The 22,104-nt window shown below is 43.5% G+C and overlaps 1 protein-coding gene across 10 annotated transcripts in view; it reads right to left on the reverse strand.

Moving 5' to 3' along the window:
• Nucleotides 1-22,104, reverse strand: part of ANKRD17 (ankyrin repeat domain 17) — a 69,657-nt gene that overhangs the window by 13,817 nt on the left and 33,736 nt on the right. For 5 of the 10 annotated variants that reach the window (XM_053976732.1, XM_053976733.1, XM_053976729.1 and 2 more), the window contains exons 2-18: nucleotides 20,970-21,123; nucleotides 20,227-20,383; nucleotides 18,796-18,943; nucleotides 18,371-18,518; nucleotides 17,048-17,281; nucleotides 16,128-16,222; nucleotides 12,959-13,196; nucleotides 12,590-12,781; nucleotides 12,099-12,208; nucleotides 11,307-11,394; nucleotides 10,626-10,753; nucleotides 10,069-10,212; nucleotides 9,418-9,520; nucleotides 7,140-7,895; nucleotides 1,800-1,948; nucleotides 574-685; nucleotides 284-429 (exon numbers count right to left, since the gene is read on the reverse strand). In XM_053976732.1, the coding sequence (XP_053832707.1) occupies nucleotides 284-429; nucleotides 574-685; nucleotides 1,800-1,948; nucleotides 7,140-7,895; nucleotides 9,418-9,520; nucleotides 10,069-10,212; nucleotides 10,626-10,753; nucleotides 11,307-11,394; nucleotides 12,099-12,208; nucleotides 12,590-12,781; nucleotides 12,959-13,196; nucleotides 16,128-16,222; nucleotides 17,048-17,281; nucleotides 18,371-18,518; nucleotides 18,796-18,943; nucleotides 20,227-20,383; nucleotides 20,970-21,081 (3,060 nt within the window). In that variant the 5' untranslated portion in view covers nucleotides 21,082-21,123. The remainder of the gene's footprint in view (nucleotides 1-283; nucleotides 430-573; nucleotides 686-1,799; nucleotides 1,949-7,139; nucleotides 7,896-9,417; nucleotides 9,521-10,068; nucleotides 10,213-10,625; nucleotides 10,754-11,306; nucleotides 11,395-12,098; nucleotides 12,209-12,589; nucleotides 12,782-12,958; nucleotides 13,197-16,127; nucleotides 16,223-17,047; nucleotides 17,282-18,370; nucleotides 18,519-18,795; nucleotides 18,944-20,226; nucleotides 20,384-20,969; nucleotides 21,124-22,104) is intronic. The other 5 variants (XM_053976731.1, XM_053976728.1, XM_053976737.1 and 2 more) reach the window with 3 other exon arrangements.

Genomic DNA, 22,104 nt, shown 5'->3' on the forward strand with positions numbered 1-22,104 from the left:
TTCATTTCATATCTACATCTAATTATGCTGGTAAAAGTCCCATAATGGGGAACTAATGACTGCATTCATGAGGATACCTGCACAGCACCAGTCCAGTTATCAAAAGAGAAAAAGCAGTCTGTATGAGACACGTGGTAATGCGTACATTGGAAAATGTGAAGGTCTTTGCATCTTTTTTAAACACACAACCCATGTAACTGTATCTTTTCTGGAAGATTCTTGTACTGTACTGACATAATATGTCATTGACACAGTGCTTCTGAAGATTTAAGGTTTACTTTACCTCTTGCCTCCCTCCCGAACAAGCCAAAGACAAGGGAGTGTCCTTGGTTCTCTCAGACTGCGCTTCAATATCAGCTCCATTATCCAGTAGGATTTCCACAACACCCACATGGCCGGCTGTAGCAGCCAAAATAAGTGGAGTAAACCCTGAAACAGAAAACATGACATGAGTTAACCACCAGAAGAGCAAGCCTAAAGGTTTCACATGAAGTCTAGGCTTACTGGGGATTTATTTAGTGGGACACACTTGCAAAGCAGACAGGGTTCGTACTGCCATGGTGAGATACCCACCTTTCTTGTCCCTGTGTTCAATGTTAGCTCCTCTCTCCAGCAGGGTTTGTACCAGCTCTTCATGGCCACCAGCACAAGCCAGCGTCAAGGCTGTGTCATGGTTACTCTCAGTCTAAACCAAACAGACATACACACAAGATAAATACTTGCTTTATCAAGTACAGCCCCTGTTATAGTGCACGTTAGCCAAAACGTAACTGTACCCATGCCAAAAGAAAAAGCTTCTATAAGCTAAGGGCATGTTTATGGATGCCCCCCTTGACAGCTGTGTGCAAGTTCATGACAGGATTCTACCTCTCAAGGCAGCTCTGCTGGGAGATTTAAGAAGAAATCCTTAAGAAGAACTGAGATTCTTCAAGAACTGAGCTCTCATCTGTGCTCTGCTAACCAGATTAACTTCTTTACCACTGCTTGACTGTGACCTTTAGATGGTATAATGAAGGTAAGAATTCTGTCTTTAATTCTTAAGCACTCCGGTTCAGGAATGCCAAAGGCTTCATTAAGGGCAGCATCCAAGACAAGTGCCACAAGCAGCTAAGTAGCAAGGGCTGATTTTCCAGAGGTTTCTCTCCTTTTCTCCAAGATGATCTCATGCCTTTCCTCTGCTCCATGCTGCTTAAATCTTAGTCATGTTATGTATAGCCCAGAGCTGTGCACAGATATATGCCAGTTGGTATGTGTATGGTTTTTGCTGATGGCCAGCTAGCTCCAAGTCAACATAAAGTTGCCCTTTTAACAATTATTTTCAATATAGAAAAGCCTTTCAGTTAGTGGAAATGAGAGCTTGAATTATCTCCTCTTGCTAAAAACAACTACAGCAATTATTAGTTTCAAGACTTTCATACATCCGTGATCTCTGGCCAGCAACTTGGAAGCACAACCAAAAACTCTGTGTGCAATGCTTTAAGGCTTATTTTTGTCTTAGGATACCAGGCCAGAAAACACTTAATTTCTGTCAGTAGGCAACTGCTGTTTCTCATAATCACAGTGACAACAAAGGAATAAGAAATACAAGTGTTTAGTCATTCAGAAAGCATTTTTTTGTTCGGTGAGAGCACAGAGGAAAGTGGGTTGCGACTCTCGGGGGTGTTGCTCTGGCTTTCTAAAAGCAGCAAATCCAGTCCCCAGACCCCAATCCATTATACAGCAGAACTGTCTGCCACCACTGAATTATTCAGGATGCAGGAAAATACAGCTTTGTGCATCTGTGAGAGTGGCAGGCTCACCTGGGCATCGATGTCTATAGCAGGGTAGATGGGCAGCATGGCTGAAGGAGAAATGATGGGACTCGGAGTCGGCGTCTGAGGTTGGGACACTGAGGTTGCAATGCTGTGGGTAGGAGTGTTTGACATTGCAGATGCTCTTCCACTCACTGCTGTTGGACAGAAGAACCACACTTAGTCAAAGCAAAACACTTCCCAAAGTGTAATGTGACAATAAAGGGACAGTGGGATGAACTCCCACCGACAGATCGAACTCCTTAAAAACTCTTGTTTTCCACAAATATATGTATTCCACACATTGAGCCCAACCTTTGATCCTTTTAACTGTTAGAATTTGAACTATGAAAAAGGTTTATTGTATTCAATCAAAGAAAGAATTAAGTATCAGATTGACATGTTCTTTAAAAGCCCACCGTAAGATTTTTTTTTTTTTTTTTTACCCAAAGATCTTTCCTACAACAAATCAGACATTATTTGGATCTGGAGCTCCATACCTTTGGAAGCAGGGCTGCAGAACAAGTCCAACCAAGGGGTATCTATACAATTTTTCTTAAAACAGTTTAAATGTTTTCATGTAGAAGTCTGTCCAGCCTTCACCCCCACCCCCCATAAACGTAACAAAAAAAAGCAACAGGGCAGGATGCTCACACGGCAGAATTTGCTGAAACCAGAGAAGTGGAAGCTTTGTAACAATAGGTTGCAGAGAGTTTGGTCAAGGTGTTAGGTAAGCAAAGGTAACACCACTTACAGTGATAACAGTGTATGGACACGACACAGCACCGACTGCCACGCTCCCTGAAGTTCATTCTATACATGGGATGTTTAGGAGTATACAGCAAACTTGAGTCTAAAGCAGCTGTTGGGGAAAACACCCATTTCCCTACTTTTCCTCAGAAGAACTCAATGGTTTTTTCCCTGTCACTTCTCCAGTGTTTCTCTAGCTGTTTCTGAGGCGTAACAGCAAAGGAGAAGGTGAAGCACCACACACCTCTGCCCAGTAGACAAAAGCACTTTAAAATGAAAGAGTTTCCCAACTGATGCCACAAAACCTGTATCCTAACAGGCCCAGCTGTGTGCTCCCACCTCTACAAGGCAGCTATATTTTACATCCATAACTAATTTAATTTCTGGATTTCCTACACAAAATCCCAGCAAAGAAGCTAATACATGGCACCAGGAGAAGCAAAGAATCCTCAGCTTCTAAGACTAAGTCAGAATTCAGAAGTCAAACTCCCTTGATCTAGATCTTCGAATACCTTTTGAAAACTTATCTCACAAATCACACTAGGTATGGATTAAAATTACCATACTGAAGATATGCCAAAATATTTTGACATAAGGTCAAAAATTGCACGTGTTTTAAGAAGTTTCTAAGAATACCTGCTCAAGTCCCAAAAAGGGGATTGGGAAGCATATTACAGGAGAAATTAGTAAATTCTCAAGCTAAAAAAAAATCAAGTTAGTTAAGAAGGTCTCAGTTCAGGTAATGTGTACTTTTTACATTTGTAGTGAAGGGAGAAAAAACAAAAAACAAAAAACAAAACCAAAAAAACCCCCAATCACCCCTCACCCCAAATACAAAACAAATAAACCCAGAAAAGAAAAGAGGTATGCTTCAGCAATAACACACAGATTTAGTTCATATACCTACAGCACAATTCACTGGGACACAATATTCATTTTTAGGGGTAATCACTTTGATTATATTCATTTCAACATCACCTGCGTGGAGTTCAAATTTCTAATGAACATGCCAAGGGTGATGAACAGAATTTCTATGGCGCCCAAGCTAAAATATTCAAAGTTTTCAATAACCCAAAAGGATTTCACAGCAGTCCTGAGCACTGAGAGGAGTAACCAACTAGCTTGATTCTACACGCTGAACACACTGACAGTCAAATATTTATCTCTGCACTCTGCTCCCTGCCCTACTCTAATGGCCTAGTGGCACTCAAGTCTGTACTTCACCATGGAAACATCATTATTTCATGCCTGGGATAACCAAGTCTTCCAAGTTAGGTCACTATTGGAATATTTAGTATAGACATGACTTGGTCCAGGACCACCTACACCTCAAGCTTCTTGGTCGGATGACATCGCCAAGCACCGTTTGACTACTCCAGTTCCAGTCTTGCACATTTGCTGGGGTATCAGACAATCAGCTTTGTGCTTACTGATATTTGCAACAGCAGTGCTCTTCATCTTGATAGTCTTCTGGCCATACCTCAACTCTCTCTTAGCTTGAATGAAGAGAGGACACCCTCAGAGCAGCTACCTCCTCCCCCATGCCCACTGGCCTCACCAGAGTGACATGCCCTTGTAATCCCACTTCTCTTCATGTGGCCATCACATGTCCCACAAGTGCTGTCTTGCTGTGGGCACAGGACTGGCCTTATGCACTGATTCCTTGTCTCCTGTAATGTCAACAGTACACAGATAAAAACTGTTCCACATTACACAATGAGGCAAGATGAGGGACTGAATAAAAAAATACTTTACAAGAAATGTATGAGACATCTCAGCTTTTTCCAACTGGTTTCAAGCCAGCTCTACAAGCTTGTTCCACATCAATTCCTTCTCTGCTCCCAATTTCTCTGTAGTATCCTCAGTTATTACAAACTGTATTCATGCCACACAGGATTAAAATCACTCTAGAGCACTTGAGATGCAGAACATGCCTCGGACTGTAACTGTGCAAGCTATGTTCTGAATTCCAACACAAACACTGGGCTGCTGCTGTGCAAGAAAGGCTCCATGGATGAAGCCTGAGAACCACTGCACACCTGCAGTCTTGCTGGTTATTAGTTAAGAGTGTGCAAAGCAGCCTAAGGCAGGTCAGCCCCACGTGAAACCAGCTCCTGCTCAGGTCCCAGGTGGGACACAACCTGATTTTCCTGGGATGCTGGCACTCTACTGTTATTTTTTTCAGTACTGAGTCTCTGTGAAAAGCTTACAGCTTGCTTTCTGATGTATTAATTTAAACAGCTGCATTTCCAACTGACTCAACCCACAAGGTAGCTTCCAGGAATGCATTTTATCAAGTGCTTCAAGATTCCTGAAGTTCTTTGCAAAGCTCTGTGACTGGACATAATCCTTGGAATAGTTCCTACTTTGTAAAAAGCTTGCTATTAAAAACAAGGTGGTTTTTCTCTTCAGATCTTTACCACACCACTTAAAAGATGCAATGTTTCCATACAAGACTTAAATAACTAACCCTAAAAAATACTTCTTTTTACAAGCCTCACAGCAAGCAAAAAAACTTGCCCAACATCTGAAGCTCAAGAGCAAACCTTTCACTTGTCCTCAATTCCAGCAGGATCATAAAGGAGCCCAAAGAAAAAAAAAAAAAAAAAGCATTATCTACTACTTATCCATTGTTTTCAACTAATTAAGCACAGAGATGCACATTAAATCAAGTCTGCACATTCAAGGTGAAGCTTTGTTTCTGTAACTGATGCTGTAAACACAGCTCTGCAATGGAACTAAACTCAAGGCACCTCAGAAAGAAGAATTTAAATCCATAAGAATACTCTAGAAGCTTCTCTTAGAGCAGTACACGGCATTACCAACCAAATACTTAGTGGCCACTTAAATGTTCCGTGTTACGCTGAACCTATTTCAGCTCCACATTAAACTGTGATTTGTGGACTCACTACAGGTTCTATACTCAAGCCAGTGTCTGTTCTTGCTTAAAAAAACACCCTATAATCAGGCACTTGACAGAAAATGAATTCAGACTTCGTTCTCAACTGCATGTGTGCACGCACGTACTTACAAGTGGGGCTGAGCTGAACCAAAATATTCACTTAAATTCACACTGGAAATACCTGACTGCCCAAAAAGGCATGCACGGGCACTCGGCTATGCAGCAGGTGACCTGAAATGGCACCTTCTCAAGATGTGACATGCAGCTAAACACATGTCCCAAATGTCCTAACTCCAGGTTCCACTTGTATTTAAACACAATTCAAGTGCATTGCACAGATTCTTTATAAGTTACCAAGAACTGCAATCATCCCAGCTTTTAAATTCATGTCCTGTATCCCAGCAGTTCCACAAGAGGAACTGTTACTGTTAGTGCAGGATACATGTCATTTTATCTACTTTTTCATGCATACATTTGTGTCTTTATCCATTTCCAATCTTTACATCTATGCTTCAATTCTAACACGAGATTTCCAGCAAAAAAGTTTCTGTCACCTTTAATGAAGCTTTGCCTGGACACAAGGTCACTCATCAGCTGTCTCACCTCAAAAGTGGTGTTTCAAGTGCTTTACAAAATCACCACCTGGTAGATTTAATCTGTTACCATGCCTTCCACTGACTCTGTACTACTGCTGTGCTCCAACTCTTGCAGTATATGCAGGACCAGCTCCAGGCTAACACCTTCTTGGAGACCTGCCTTCCCCTGGCACACATCCCTCATCCTAACAGCTTTGCAAAGCACACTTGTTCAGATGGACAGCACTTGCAAAAATGACAGTGCATCGGCTTAACCAAGAGCATCTTGGTACTTTTTCATCAAGTGACATTTTTTTTTAAGACTGTGTCCTACCAGTTCATCTCTATTCAGCTAAGGGGAATTTCAATGACTGCTTTAGCACGGAAAGGGTCCAGATGAAGCACAACGGAGTGAGGTGTAAACTAAAACAACAGTGACAACTCGCATTTAAAACCTGCTTCATTCTCCTATTTTGCTGCTTAAGGCCTTAGAGCATTCATGTCACTGGGCAAAGAATTCTCTGAAGCGATGACAAGAATTTGGTAAGGCTAAGCATGTTTTCTGCTGGCAACCATTTTTATGGGGAGATGTTTCAGAAAGTCATAGGATTATCACCCTTTTTTTCCCAACCAGAAATGAAAGCTTCCAATAAGTAGAGTACAGAAGGCCAACTCGAGCAGCACTTATTCTGAAGATAAACCCACAGGTCCCTCACATTTTATAGGCTAGTTGTGGTGCTGCAGCTGCTCAGCCTACTGCAAGTCAGCTCTCAGCTAGTCCCAAGTACTACCCAGTATTGTCATGGTGCTATTCCTGAGCTACGATCAGGCCAAAATAGAACTACCACATGAACTCTAATACACCCCTCCCCAAACTATGACGAGTTAAAAATGCCACTCCACCATACCAACCTGACCAACAGGCACCAGTTAGCTCACCCTGCAAACTGAAAAGTTAAAAGCTCGTTTTCCCAACTCCTCAAGACAGGGATCAGAGGACGAGTGGTGCTTGCCATAGAGCTCGTGGGAATACACAAACACACACACACACATAAAAAGAAGTGGACATACCCTCAACTGGTCAAGCAAATATTATACCTGCTCATAACAATGTAAACCCACCTGCCATGATGTCATCCAGCGTGTCATTGAGCGTCTGAGCAGGGCTGGCTACCATTAACCCTTGCTGTGTTTCTGTCAGTATTCCTTGCCCCAGCCCTGCTAGTTGTGCTTGGCCCAGCACTGGCTGTCCAACTATAACACCTTGCAGTTCTGTAAGATTTGCGATGGACCCTGGAGGTAAGGAACCTGCTGCCAGAGGCAAAGCTTGTGGCATGGCCAGAGGCTGAACTGGTGCAAAACCCGTCTGCGCAGCAGCTTGCTGAGGGTCATCTTTGAGCAAGATGGGGTCCACTTGCTGCAATCGTGCATAGTCTCCCTCTGAGAGTTGTTCTCCTACCCCAACGGGAGTCAGTAGTCCCAGATGCTGGCAAGACTGTTGCTGCTGCTGCTGCTGGAGCTGAATTCTTTGCGCTTTTACCTCTAGATATTGCTTTTTTAGCTGCTGCTGAGTTTTCAGCTGTAACTCTCGCTCCACTTTCTGCAGTTCCTCCAAAATCTTTTGTTTCTTCTGAATTTGTTCCTCTCTCGTTTTGTTCAGCTCCTCAATCTTCTCTTTGGTGAGCTGGTCAGCGTGTGCCAATTCCAGGGACTGCAGCTGAGCGTTCTTCTCTATGGCTTCTTTTATCCTCTGCTCCAGCTCTGTCAACTTGCCCTGAGCCTCTTCTACAATGCTCTCTGGAGACTGATTGGTGATGTAACCCTGTACATCCTGGTTGTTTGTTGGCAAATGACTGCTGGACTTTTGTTTAGAAGCAGCTGTGTGAAAAAGAAACCCCCTCAGAACCAATGGAAGTGCATACGAACGGCATCCTCATTACAGAGCTACTGCTGGGCCGCTGCGTGGCCGGCTACGCACCAGGGCACAGCACCCACAGGAGGTCAGCGTGTCCCGAAGGCCCTCCAAGAACACCTGCCAATTTGTACCCAGCAGTCGGATTGCAATTTAACAGGCCACGCTACTGCACATGCATCCCACAAAGCCCTGTGCTACGGTGACAGGTCTACTCCAGCAATCGTTACGCTTTGGCCAAAGGAAGCGATTGTCTCGAGCCGCTGTTACCGAGTGCTGCTACAAGAAAACTGGGAACAAAAAGCAAGGATATGCTGTCTCTTTACTTGGTGTTTTGCGTCTGGTATGGTGTTGGGACATAAACATATGCTTACAGCCCTGAAAGCGCAGCCCAAGGGACACAAAAACATCTCTAGGACTGGGACTAGGCCGCCGGTTTTGCAACCGACTTGGTACACTTTAAGAAGTGCTATGCTTTCTAGAACTAGGCATCCTTTCGCTCCAGGTATCCAGCTTTGCACAGGTGACAAAGAGTGCCAGAACCCAGGACAGTCATTTAGATTTAGCAGGACCTAACAGGGTGTCTTTAGCCACTACGTTTTATCCATAGCAGACATGATTTTGCCTGTGTCAAAGCTCAGCTGTCTGTCCAGGCAAGGCAAATATTTCAGCCTTCCTGCAAGAACAAGCAATGGACTAATCCAACTGGTCTTTTATGCAGAAGTCCCCAGTAACACAGCTGACATGCTCTGCCATACCAGGTGGAGAAGCAACAATCGGTTAATTTTGAAGGGCGAAAGGCAAATCAAAACTCAGGATCTGAGGCAGTGGAGGTGCCCAGTTTCTTCCAGCCATCCTCGCTGTATCTCCAGAACAATACAAGTGTACACACAGGATTAATTTTAGGACATGCACGCCTGTATTTGCTACTGCTGATGCTTGATAAAAATTGGTTTTTGATGAGAATTCTTAAGTACAGAAAGCATTAAGTGTCAAAATGGTGAGAGCAAAATAGATGCAAATTTAGTCCTAGGAGGACCTGAGCCACATCGGACTAAAGATTTTACTGCACAAGAAATTCCGCCTTCAATCCAATTAGTCAAACCCACTCCCAGACTACTACCTAAGGAAACACAAGTTATCAAATCAACTATGATATGGAGATTAACATGGGTTTTGCAACTTCCATTATCCAATTTCTATAGACTTCTGGGTAACATTTTGCATTAGTTCAGTGTGTCAGACTAGACATTTTAACATATTTACTTTGGCAGATTTCTTGATGTTTTATGATTACAGGGTTAGATGACTGATACTTGGTGGATAAGCAAATCCTTAAAAAAAAAAAATTTAAAAAAAAAAAAAATTGCAGTTTCCTTGACTGAATCCACAAACACTCTTCATAGGAACTACTCTGCTACAAGTGCAAGCTTCTATCTTCTACCTAGGAAGGATATTTAGAAAATAAGCTCCAGAACTACGACTGACCTTTATTTCTGATGGGAAGGGTTGTGGCGACATTAGCAGGGGGTTTGTCAGGCTCCTGGGGTGGGACGACCATGGGCAGCGCCTGCACTGGTACTCGAGGAGCCTAAAACGTCGATACTAACAGATTACTTTTCTCATACTCTGTGCTAGTTATAATTCAATAGAAGGTAAACAAAATCTGTTAGAAAAATAGATTTTAATGGTGACTAAGAACATTCAATATGGTTTTTAATATGCCGAGTTCAGTAATTAACACCTGCAGATCATGTGATCTCCACGTACTTCATGTTTTTAACCTAAGAAATTACTTGCTGAACTATACTCAGCATGGTACAGTGCTGTACTGTAGCACAGCAAATACAAGCCACAATGGGCTATAAATTCAATTCTGTAGAGTTTCATTTCAGCACATCTTTGAACTTGCTGGGTTTTTCCAGCCTCGGTGTTTTTTTCCAGTAATACTTAGAGAACAATAAGAATGATGAGAGCACTACATCATAATGTCCAAAAGTCTTCCCCATTTCCATTACAGCTCTAAGTAATTTTCAGTGTGCTCATCTACACTTCATGGTATGACATGACTGACTCTTCTCTCACCTTTAAACTCTCAAGTAAGCAAGTGCAAAAAGATCATCAGCCCTGAAATCTTACCCTGTTTAGGTCATGGGATGGCGGGGTCAGCTGAGTGGCGTCGGGCGGAGGAGCAGAAAGCAAGTTGTTTGGGTAATCTAGAAGGTAACAAACCACGCTGGTGTGACCGCCTTTGGCTGCCTCGATTAGCATGGTTGATCCGTCCTGAAGAGGGAAAGATCACAGAGTTAGAAAAGAGCATCATGAAAACAACTCGGCAGCATTTTGGGAGACACAACACACTACCCATGTGACTGCCCTCTGCTCCAGTAAATACTCCATCTCCATTAGTTCACATCTAAACTTAAAGACTTGATGAAGTATTAAAAAAAAAAAAAAAGTACTTCAAAATTCTTTCCTCTTCCACAATCCACACTTTACAACTGGAGGGCAGCCTTTATACTCATGATGATCAAGAGACCTGCACTAACTCCAACACATCCATGAGCAGAACATCTGCTTGTGCAAACTTCCATTTAAATCACCATAGGCTGGGTGAGTTGTAGAGAACACAAAAGGAGAAAATCCAGCTGGGTATCCCTAGTTTTAGGGGAAAATGAGGCAGCTGAGGGACAAACCTTGAGTCTGTGTGTGGGATCAGCACCATGAGCGAGCAGTAACTCCACCACTGCCAAGTGACCTCCGGCACAGGCCAGCGACAGCACTGTGTGATCGTTGTTCGCTGTAGTCCTGTTCACATTTGCTCCTGCAGAAACACAAGGGCAAACATCAGCTGAAACTGATCTCAATAGGTGCACCTCTATCAAATGTAACAGAATTAACTACTCTGCAATCTACACAGGGAAAATTCCATTCTGCCAGATGTCCTACTCCATGCAAGGTAGGGACAAGAAAAATTCATGAGAACCAGCCCAAGAGAGGGAAAATGGAAATTCCCATTTTCTATTGAAACATCAAGCAAGCTATAGTCAAAATCTGGAAACCAATAGGCACTTGTAGCTCAACGGCCAAAGACAGTGCTCCAAAGCTGCACCATGGGGCATGGAGACCAGGGATCCCTACTACTGCTGCTTTTACTAGGAATTAAGCACTGAAATACACTATTTTTACAACTACACGCAGTTCCACTAATCTCAGCAGAAACTACATGTAATCATTACATGCCTAGTTGGAGAATCAATTGTCTACTTGAGCTAGGATATTTAAAACAAATCCAAGGAAGTTACACTAGCTCTGACATGTTCTTAACTTGAAGTATTTCTGAAGTCAGGAAAATCCAAACCATTCCACACTCTTACCTTTGCTAATCAAGAACTGAACAGTGCAAACATGACCTGCCCTGGCAGCTTTCATGAGAGGGGTTCTTCCACCTTCTGATTCATGCTCCTAGAGCAGATAAAGAAAGGCTTCAAAATCCAAAGTAGCATGCGAAAGAAGGCAAGCCAGCCTCCTGGGTTTCTGAATGGAACATGGAACATCCTTCTCTAGTGTTTCACAAACTTAGACATAAATATTTAGCTAATGTTGGAACCAAGGGTACCTTGAAGGCAGATGAACCATTCACCACCTGTCTCTGCAGAGGTCTGACTCCTGGACAAAAAGCACTCAAGGCACACGAGGGGGATTTTAGTTAAACAGGACATCTTCTGACATGCTTAACATCACTTTTTGATAACACACTGGTGTACAAGCCTACTGAAGAGTAAAAATCAGTTTACCTCCATCATCTTAATTCCATTACAGCACACCAAACAGACTGTCTACTATCTGATGCATAAGGAATAGAACAGATTTGCAGGCATAAGGACTAACCCAAAATCAGCTCAACAATTTGAAGCTGAATACCATGTCAAAAGAATGAAATCCCCTATTTTCCTGTCCAGGCAACTTTGAATGGCTTGGAAATGCTTTAGATATCAATCACCAGAGGACTGTAACTGACCTCAGCACTTTAGGGTAATCTAACAGCCCAAAATACATTAAAGAATGTGTAAATTCTCAACAATGAACACTGAAACAATCAGAAAGAATGTCAGGTGTTGATAATTTAATAGTCTACTTAGATTTTTCAAAGAAGGTAAATGACTTACCAGATCTGCACCCGCCTGAAGTAAAACATCTGCTACATCGGTGTGGCCGTTTTCACAGGCGTACGTCAGAGCCGTGTCACCTGTTGCTGTTGTTGCGTGCACATTAGCCCCTGAAACAGAAAGCACAAAACCTTGTAAGCTTTATGATGGGCATTACAGAAAACATGCAAGCCTCCACAATGCTTACAGGATCAAACAGCAAATGAAACCTCCCCCTTCCTCCCCCTTCCAATCCAGCATTTATTAAACTGATAACTTGATCAGATACTCTAGAGAAATAAAAACATAAACTGCAAGTTAGCTCCAAACAAGTTCACATCAACTCAATCTTCAAAAGCTAAATTAGAGTCCAACCAGTAAATTACTCTGGGCTTCCAAGACCTTCACAGTCAACATCAAGAAGCTGCTAAAGAAAATGTAATGAATATCAGAAAAAGAATTTTTCTCTTAGATTAAGCCTTTACAAAAGTGTTAACAGAATGAGTCCATACCCGCAGCTAATAAATATTTAACCAGCTCCAAATGCCCCTCTTGAGCAGCCTCCATCAAAGGTGTGGAACAGCCGAGTTCTATGTCAGCTCCTGCTTTAATGAGAAAATCGGCCACCTCCAAAAACCCTCCGCAGCAAGCCAGAGTTAATGCGGTTTCTTGAGTCTCCTCTGTCTGAGCATTGATGTTTGCTCCTTCAAACAACACAAAACACCAGTTACAGAAGGCAAGATCAGCACACAAACCACTTCCATATGCACAAGACATCTTATTACCAAAGAAAACAAAAACCACAGCAGCTCAGGGCTTCTTCCCCAACACAAGCAGCTGCCTGCCGAGCTGCAGCCTGCAGAAGGCCCCGCAGCAGTTACCTTGCCCAAGTAACAGTGCCACCATCTCCTCGTGGCCTTCTCGAGCTGCCTCCATCAGTGGCGTGTATCCTTCATCATTGACCTCTTCCAAGTTAGCCCCACGTTCAATCAACAAAGCCGCCAGCTCCACGTGCCCGCCACAGGCTGCCAGAGTCAGCGGAGACTCGAAGGAGTCTGCAGGCATGTTCACCTGAGCTCCGCTGTCCAGAAGTAGTCTTGCCACTTCCACGTGACCATCCTGGAAATGAAAAAAAAAAAAAAAAAAAAGCAAGATCAGAAGACTGACCAGACTGCTTTTCTCCAGTTTTGTCACAGACTCAAATTCCCTCAGAAGACACAAAAATCAACGAGTGAGTAAAATGAGTCCAAAAATACAATGAAACTTGCTGAACAGTTTTTCTGAATATTTCCTTAAGTATTTGGATAAACATCTCCTATACTGAACAGACACCAGTAGGAATGCTGAGCATGTTTCACTGAATATGTGCCATGAACCTCATATCAGACCTCTCTGTCAATGGTGTAAACAACAAGCTGGACAACTTTGCATCAGACTCCAGTTCAGGTGTCTGTGATCAGCTTGCTTGGGGCTGGGGGGAACTCTAAAATAAAGCCCAGAAAGTCATGAGGGAGCTTGCCACTATTTTAGAAGCTTGTCTCCTCCACAAGAACAACAGTGAGATTCTTTTGCTTCCTCCCTTTCTTAAGAAGCAGCCATGCACACTGACCTGGCTTGCCTCATGGCTCCTGCAAAACTATTTCACTGCTCAATTTAACAGCAGAGTCAAGACTTCCTTTCTCCTTCCAAGAGAAAAGCCTAAATGAGACCACTTGTCAGGGGCTCCTTACACATCCCAGGAGCCACCCACCCGAGCAACAGCTTTCCCTTGGCAGGATTCTGGCAGAGTTTTCCAGACACCGTGATTGTGCTGTCAAACCCCTTCTACCAAAAGGCAGCTCCTAAGTTTGCTTTCTTCCTTGAAAAATACTTCAGCATAGGACCTCCATCATATTTTCAGTATTCCATAAATTCAGGAACTATTTGAAGTGGCTTTTCAGCTCCATGTTTACACTGGAGGCCTGACAGTGACACATCCCATTGCCATTCCATTTTGCTTTGTTCAGACAGAAGCAGAGACTGGCTCGGTCGCTGCACTCCAACAACAGCATAAACTCTCCAAGCTGGTTTTCTCCATGAGGAGATGGCCACCATTCCAACTGGGAGGAACCACAATCTGACAAACAAAACACCAGAGGGCTGCAGCGAATAAACAGCCACTCACCAGGAACACAAGGCTTTCCCAAGGTTGTCACTGAATGAGGTATGTACACCTTCATCTCAGATTAATTCCTAAGAGGCAGCAAATCACATCCACAGCCATCCTTGCCAAGCTGGAAACCACAACTCCAAAAAGCTCTTTTCCAGACAAAACACCAAACTGCATCTGACATTTTTCCGCTTCATTTTCTCAAGTGTTTCATACCTTATTCTGATATCCAGGGAGCAAAGCACGGTTTCCTCTTGGAAAAATATCTAGGACATTAACTAGGACATATTCACCTTTTACATGAAATGACAGTACTATTTTAGGGAAAAACTCCAAGCCTCCATAAAGAATCTTTCCTCAGGGAAATGCAGAGATGGTGCCTCATCCATCAGGCTCTGGAAAGACAGCAAACTGCTCACCCCTGATCCATGATGAGGATGGCACGACGCAGCACCAAGGCTTGCTTCAAAGCTTCCTATGTGGGCCAAGCAGCCTGGAGGAGAACTGCTGGAGCTCCACCACACAAGGGAATTGGATCCATGTTTTAATAAATCCTGCAATGGGGTGTGGTTGTTGAGCTCTCCTACAAGAGCTAGGAAAAGCCTTCCAACTGGTAGTAGATCAGAAAAAGTCGCCTGAGCAACCTTCACGAGAGCACCAGGTGCATTTTAAATCTGAAGCTCTGTGGGCAGTAGTCCTTCAGCAAGAGGAAATACAACTAGATTAACCTGCTTTTTGCTCCCACAAGGTAAGTGCCATTGTCCAACACCTCATGTGCATTAAATCAATATTAACTGCTGCATAAAAGCAACTCTCAGGCACGAGTCTTCCTGAACACACAAAGCTGAAGAAAGGTTTAAACCTGCACTGGCTATGCCACAGATAGACAATTCTGTGAGGACACATTCAAGCTCAATGCTGTTCCAGACAAGGAAGTTTTCTTCTGCCACTGAAGAGCAGAAACTGTTTCTGCAGAAAGAACATGCTGAGATGGAAGTCCTTGCTCTGCTTCATTTCACACTGCAAGGTTTTTAAATACTGCTAGAGAAAGCTGCTCCTTCTCTCGTCAGCAGAGCTGAAGGTATGAGACTCTCAACTATCTGCCAGCTCTGAGCACCAGCGTGGAACTGCCTCACTAGAAACAGCTTCCTGCAGAAAGAAGGGAGGAGAATTTTTTCCTATTGCTCAGTAATTTTTAACAAAAATTAGGTCTTAACATCTCTGTGGGTTCGATGGAATTTTGTTAAAAAGGCAGAAGAGAATGGCCAGGAAAGGAAGGGTTGATCCATAGCTCCGCCACAAAAAACATCCTGATGGGAAGGCAACTGCAACATCAAACAAGGTCATTTTACCATCAACTCCCAGGAACTGGCTGCAAGGCCATTGCCAAGGATATTTATGTGGTTGCTCTAGTAAGATTTCAGGGTGAGATAAAGGACAGCTCGAGTTCTGTTTACCTACGTGACTTTCTTTGCAACAACTTTCAAGAAGTATAATGGTTTCTGTTAATCATTCCCCTATGTGAAACCATTAACTTCCTTCAATAGACACAACTGGCCGATTTTAGAATCTTTACAGTTGTTTCAGCGAAGGGCACACTAAACAGGGATTTACTGCCCTCCTCTACAGCCACAGGTTCACAGTGTGACATTACACAAGACATATGCCATGAAAATCCCAACACATGAGGAATCTATTTGGAGAGAAGGATAAAAAGGAAATTTAAGAAATTAATTCTCAGTTTAACAATAAAGTTAGCTTCCCATCAAGCAGACAAGAGGATCAAAACATCACAGCTAGATTCTGTACCAGAAGGAGGAAACTAAAAGGAACCACTTTCTCCATCTTCAGCAAGAAAAGAGAGCCCACAGACCTCACTGCTCAAGCCTTACGTCTCTTACCATGCACGCCTCCATGAGAGCAGTGTGCATCTCATCTGTCTTGTGCTCCTGGTCTGCACCAGCTTCCAGAAGAAACCTCACCATTTCCAGATGGCCTGCATGAAGAAAATAGTTAACAGAGGGAAACTGCTTGAGAAAGTGCATTTCAATGCTCATAGAAATCTAAAGTACATAATGGAAGTTATGGATGTTCATGTTACAACATAAAAAGTGCACTCTGGAAATGTGTGCTGCCATCTACATGCACAGCAGCTTATCAGTGTAGCTGGTAAAAAACATAAATGAGAGACTAAGACCTCTATACAGGTGCCACACAAGCACCTCTGCTACTAACATGAACTACTCCATAATGGCAAGTACCTAAAAAAACATGTCCTAAGCGACTGTAACAGCAGCTGCTGGGCTGTAGGGACATACTTTGCCTCTTAATTAAACATCTTCATGTCTTTCTGGGGTGCTACAAGTTTGCTGCCTAACGCTCTAAGGGAGGAAACAAAGGCCTGTTGTCCTCAGCACTGACACCTAAAAGGCGAGGCCCTAAACCTTCCATGATTTGCAAGTGCCAAGTCCTTTAAAATGAAATATTTGCTGTACTTCAGCAGAGGTAGCTGGCATAATACAGCTGTAATACAGAAAGTTTAGCTTACTTATTCTGTAATGTAACACATTAGTTCCTTGTCTCTTCATTTGTTTAACAGAGCATCTTCTAAATAATCGTACCTCAGAACAAAGGTTTAGATCCTGACACTCAGACTCTGCACACAGATGATTTTGCATATAGCACAGGCGTGCTGTATCACAGCCAAGACAAGAGCACCACAGTGTCTGCTCACACCCTTTTAATTCCCCTGGTGGTGGGCAGCAAGGCTGAAGGAATCCATGCTCGCCCCTGACACTTTGCTGCACGCTTGTTACCCTACCTTTGTAGCAAGCCAGCGTCAGCGCGCTCTCCTTGAACTCATTGGAATGCGTATTGATGCCCGCTCCGTTCTCCAGCAGCACCCTGGCCACTTCCACGTGGCCAGCGCTCCCGGCCTCCATCAGCGGCGTGTGACCGTTCTCGTTGTGGTCCTCAATGCTCGCGCCCGACTCCAGCAGCACCTTCACAACATCCACGTAGCCCCCGGCACAGGCGTAGGTCAGGGCTGTGTTGCCTTAAGCCAGAGAGAACAAGGGTTGGAAACAGAACCTGATGGCCTTTCTCCACCCAGAACTTCCCCTGATGCTCCAATCCATCCCTTTTACCTGGACACCTGAGAGAACAGGGTTTTTCAGGCTACAGATGAAGAATTACAGGGAGGGGGCAATCAGTAATGGCACCAAGCAATTCGGTGCTGACAGACTGAGGATCTCCTTGTGCCTGCACCGATGCACCTCTCTTCCCATTTCTAGCCCAGCCTCTGTCACAAAGCCCCATCCGTTTTCCTGCTAATCAGCAGGAAGAAGAATGAAAGCTCAAAACCAGGAGCAGAACAAACTGCTGCTTCTAAATCAAGTCTTAAACACCTACAAGGGGTTGGTTCCAAAATGTTCCTAGTCTTTACAAGGAGAGGAAAACAACTTCAGTGGGAAAAAATACAAAAACATGAATCTGCACATAACAGTCAAAGAATCTGCCTCTGTGAAAGACATCTGGAAAAATATTAAAGGTCAAGGTCTTATTGCCACTGAGAAAACCACTTCACTGAAAAAAACATTTAAAAAAAAAAAAAAAGGGGTCTTCTGGTATCCCTTTCTCCCCCTCACTCAGGGTCAACTCTCCATTCATCAGTTACTGCTGACTACACACCAGCTCTCCGCTTCCAGGCTACAAGAACTTAGAAGATTTCCCAATCTGGTCACTTCAACGCAAAAGGGTAGCGAGTTACCATGGAAAGAGGGGAAGGGGGAGGCCATCTTCTCATGTTTCCTGTGTTCCCCTTGGGCTTCCTGACCTGCCACCAAATAACTTTTCCACGCACACACAAACTTACCAAACTGTGTTAAATGTGACAACTAATCCTAGGTACTCAAACACCTTCCAGTTACTAACTGACCTTATCCACCTTTGTATGTCTCCATAATACTTGATCTGCATCCAACAATATTTCAGAGTTTCACTTAGAAAAGAGAATTTAAATGGCAAAACCACAAGGAAGCATTCTGCCTTGCTGGGCTGAGAGCCATTGATCCCAAACTTCCACGCCAAGTTCCCTGCATACCACATATTCCAGCTCTGCAGTCATTCCCAACAGCCTCTTTACCTGTGGATGACTGTGCGTTCACATCAGCACCGTGAGCTAGCAGCAGCTTGACAATTTTGACGTGCCCGCCATTGGCAGCAGCCATTAGAGGTGTGATGTCTCCTTTGATTCCCCGGTCCTCCACATTGGCATGCATTGCCAGGAGAACCTGCCAAGAGACAGTGATCAACAACACAGAGTGATAAACCCTGCCTCTGCACTACAAACCCCCACCTTCCCCACAGTGTTGGGTGAGCAGCCCTCGCAGAAAATAGGCACCAAGAATGCATTAGTAACATTTAGTATGTGTGTGAGACTCGTTTGCCAGTGAACTGCCATTTCTCACTACCTTTGTGCACCCTTCCAGGTGCACAAAATGCTACTATATTGATTTAACATTGCTTTATGTACAACACACACATAGTACAAAGAGCCAGGAAACCAACCTGTGCAAGCTCATAATATCCTGCTGAGCAGGCCAAACAAAGGAGGCTTTCCCCTTCTTCTGTGTGCTCGTTCACACTCCGGCCTTCAATGAGCAACTTCCGCACAGCATTCACATCTCCTTCGGAACAAGCCTCGGCCAAGCTGCGGCTAACAAGGGACAAAGCATTCAGAGTGGAAATGGACTGTGCCTCAACTCCAGTGTGCCATGAGGACGCAGTCAGCAAGAAAGGAAACACAAGCTAAAAACGTGCCAACTGCTAATTAAACAAGTGCCAGTTTTACACTTGAGCTTTCCCAGCTAACTTGGCTGAAAATTAAGTTGTGTCCATATCCACTCCTCCTATTAATTTTTAACAGAGGTTTGCAAGAGAAATATATGCAGGATATCCCAGGACCAGAGGACATGGAAATCACCTGTCAATCTTGAGAAAACTTTATTTGTTCAGCACTGTAACTATTAATTAAACTAAAACAAATCACCCACGTCAGTCTTCTCTTGTAGGAAATTTAACCACTTCCCTTTTCTCCTGTGCTGAAAATACCAGGATCTTGTAACTAGACACAATTTTCATACACAGAGAATCAGTTCTGAAATAAGTCTCTTCAATACATGTTGAGCCTTTTTTTTTATTTCCAAGAGCCTCTGTTCCTGTAACAACTTTGGCAACCACCACCATTCCCAAGAAAGAGGTGCAGGGGAGAAGAAGGGATGCAGACAGAATAGAAGTAGACATCACCCGTAATTATACTGCTCTCCGTGCTGTTCCTACAGCAAGAAATCCTTCTTCAGAGTTGTTCTGTATACACTTGGTTGTTCCTAATAACACTGTTTCCGCTGCACTGAAGCCTTATAGCAGCCTGGAAGGAAACCTCCTTCTTCTTTCCCTCCTGAATACCCCAGTAAGACAAAATTGCACACGTAAAGCCACGAAGTCCAGTACAAGAGCAGCAGCTCCCTGGCTGAGGCTCTATCCAGGGCCCTGTGTAACACTGACCACTACGGAGCTCCAGTCCCTCAAGTCTGTTTCCCTTCCTCAATTAAAAAGGCATCTGAAATCCCCTGAAAGATTTTTTATGATCTGAAATCTTGTTTCATGTTATCACTGAATGACCCATTTGAGGATTTGCAACTGTATGGAACAGTTCTATGGCCCATAGTATTAAAGAGCTTAGAAATGTTTCTATAGCTGGTCACGATAAACTCCTTGGAGTGCCATTCCGTAATTCTAAGCAGCATGAATTGCTTCACTCTCTGCTGCAAGACCTGCCAGTCCACAAATACTTAAGCAGGAGAAGCAAATGTGATAACTTGGCACCAATTCCACTTGAGTAAGAGTTTCATCATCCCCGAAGCGCAAGTGCTAGAACAAGAAAAACCGCTTCTAGAAGTAGCAAAGGGCGGAAAAGCTCCAGGACAAAAGCTGGCTTACTTGTCCGTCTGCCCTGCATTGGCTGTGCTCTCCGCTCTCATCCGGGTCAGCGCAGCGGCAGCTTCATCCAACGCGCAGCTGACCGAGGAGGTCAGCCTGCGGAGCACCTCGGGATCTGCAAAGGCTTTCCCATCCGCTGTCGACAGCTTCCCTATTCCTGCCGTTCCAATTCACAACCAACGGGGACGCGTGCCAGCAAAGGAGAGAACACACAAGTTGAAAATGAGCCTGTGAGATCTGTCAGCAGGAACATTCCAAGCACAATCAACTACAGCTTCCAAAACGATGGGTTTAACTGCTCACAACACTCATTAAAAGCTGCACGTGACTGAAACTCTCCAATCCACAGAAGGAATCGGTTTTCAGCTACTGAAATTACTTAATATAAGCAACGATTAATGCTTTTCATACAGCAACTACTACAAAATAAAACCTATTGAGCCATTTAGGGTTTGACATAATGGCATACACCAAAGTCAGGCGTCCATTTTGACTAAGGCTTTTAGAACGCCAACACTGGAGAAATCTGATTGTAAACATCTTCATGTGAAATTCTGATTTTTCTAAACCTTGGAATACTCTAAAATAAACTTTTTCCCCTCTGTGACGCCCTTGCCAAATCCACCCTGGCGTACATTTTGCATCTGTATCGTGCTCCTATGGATTAGCCTTACGCAAGCAATTCCAGTATGGACTCTTGTAAGGGCTTTGGGGTTAAACCTATACGGGACACGAGGACTTACCCGCAGCTTCAAGTAAAGCTTCTAATCTTGCCTGGGTTTCGGGATCTACAGTTCTCAGGTCAGCACCATCAGCAGTACTTGACAGCAGCAATTTAGAAGCTGTTTCCAACATAGGGTTTTCGAGATCATCCTGATCCAAGATAAATGATTCCACCTGAAAAGTAACAGATCTGGTTTAAGAATGATAGAACTGACCAAAATAGACTTAAACCACAAAATGCTACGGCTGCATTAATTATTTAAGTATTTTATTTTTAAGTACTTTATTGGCTTCAGGTATCTCACTTCGGGTCTGATGTCTCCTAATCTAACATCCAAAGAAAAGAATCACAAGGGCAAGCAACACCTTCCACATAGTATCAACACCACTACAAAATGACTTCACGTCACAGCATCTTACTCAAGAAAACATTTTCTTAAACTTGATCTATAAAATATGCATCTGTATATCTGCCTTTTTTAGAAAACAGATGCTGAGTTGTCCAAATTCTTCTGTAGACCCTAGTTTTCTGTGCTGTCCATCTGTTTTTGCTGTGAAATAGGTAGAAACTAGGAACACGATGAGTGTTTTAGAGAAGAAAGCCCTAATACTCTTTGTGTTATCCTGCCTGGTAGAGGACAACTGGAGCAAGTAGTTCAGAGAAGACACTTCTCTGAGAGTTCCTTGAGCTCACTCCAAAACCTGTGACCTAGTCACTGAAACAATTATCAAATGATAAAGACCAAGTTAAACATCCCCCTAACAAAGCTCAACAGCTTCCAAAGTTCCCAGTTTCAAAATCCAAACCCCAATCCAAATCCAAATTCAGAATCAATTTAAATGCCAGTCTGCCCAACAGAGAAATCATACGTGCCACCCCTACAACAATTAAAAACTGCAGTCACCTCTGGATAAAAGCAGCCACTGTCTATATCTGTTCCCACGTGGAATATACATCGTTGAAACAGAAAGTTATTTTATTCTTAAGCTTCATTTGTGTCCCCAAAGTTTCAAAGCAGTCCCATGAGCATCACAAGTTCAGACTCCTGCAGATAAATTCCCCAAGAATCCATCTATGTGGGCAGATAAACCAGAAGAGCAGGCAGTTCATCTAAGGACTCCTGGAAGGTCCCTCCAGCCTCCCATCCATTCTCT

Source organism: Vidua macroura, chromosome 4 (assembly GCF_024509145.1).
Source record: "Vidua macroura isolate BioBank_ID:100142 chromosome 4, ASM2450914v1, whole genome shotgun sequence".
Classification (NCBI taxonomy): Eukaryota; Metazoa; Chordata; class Aves; order Passeriformes; family Viduidae; genus Vidua; species Vidua macroura.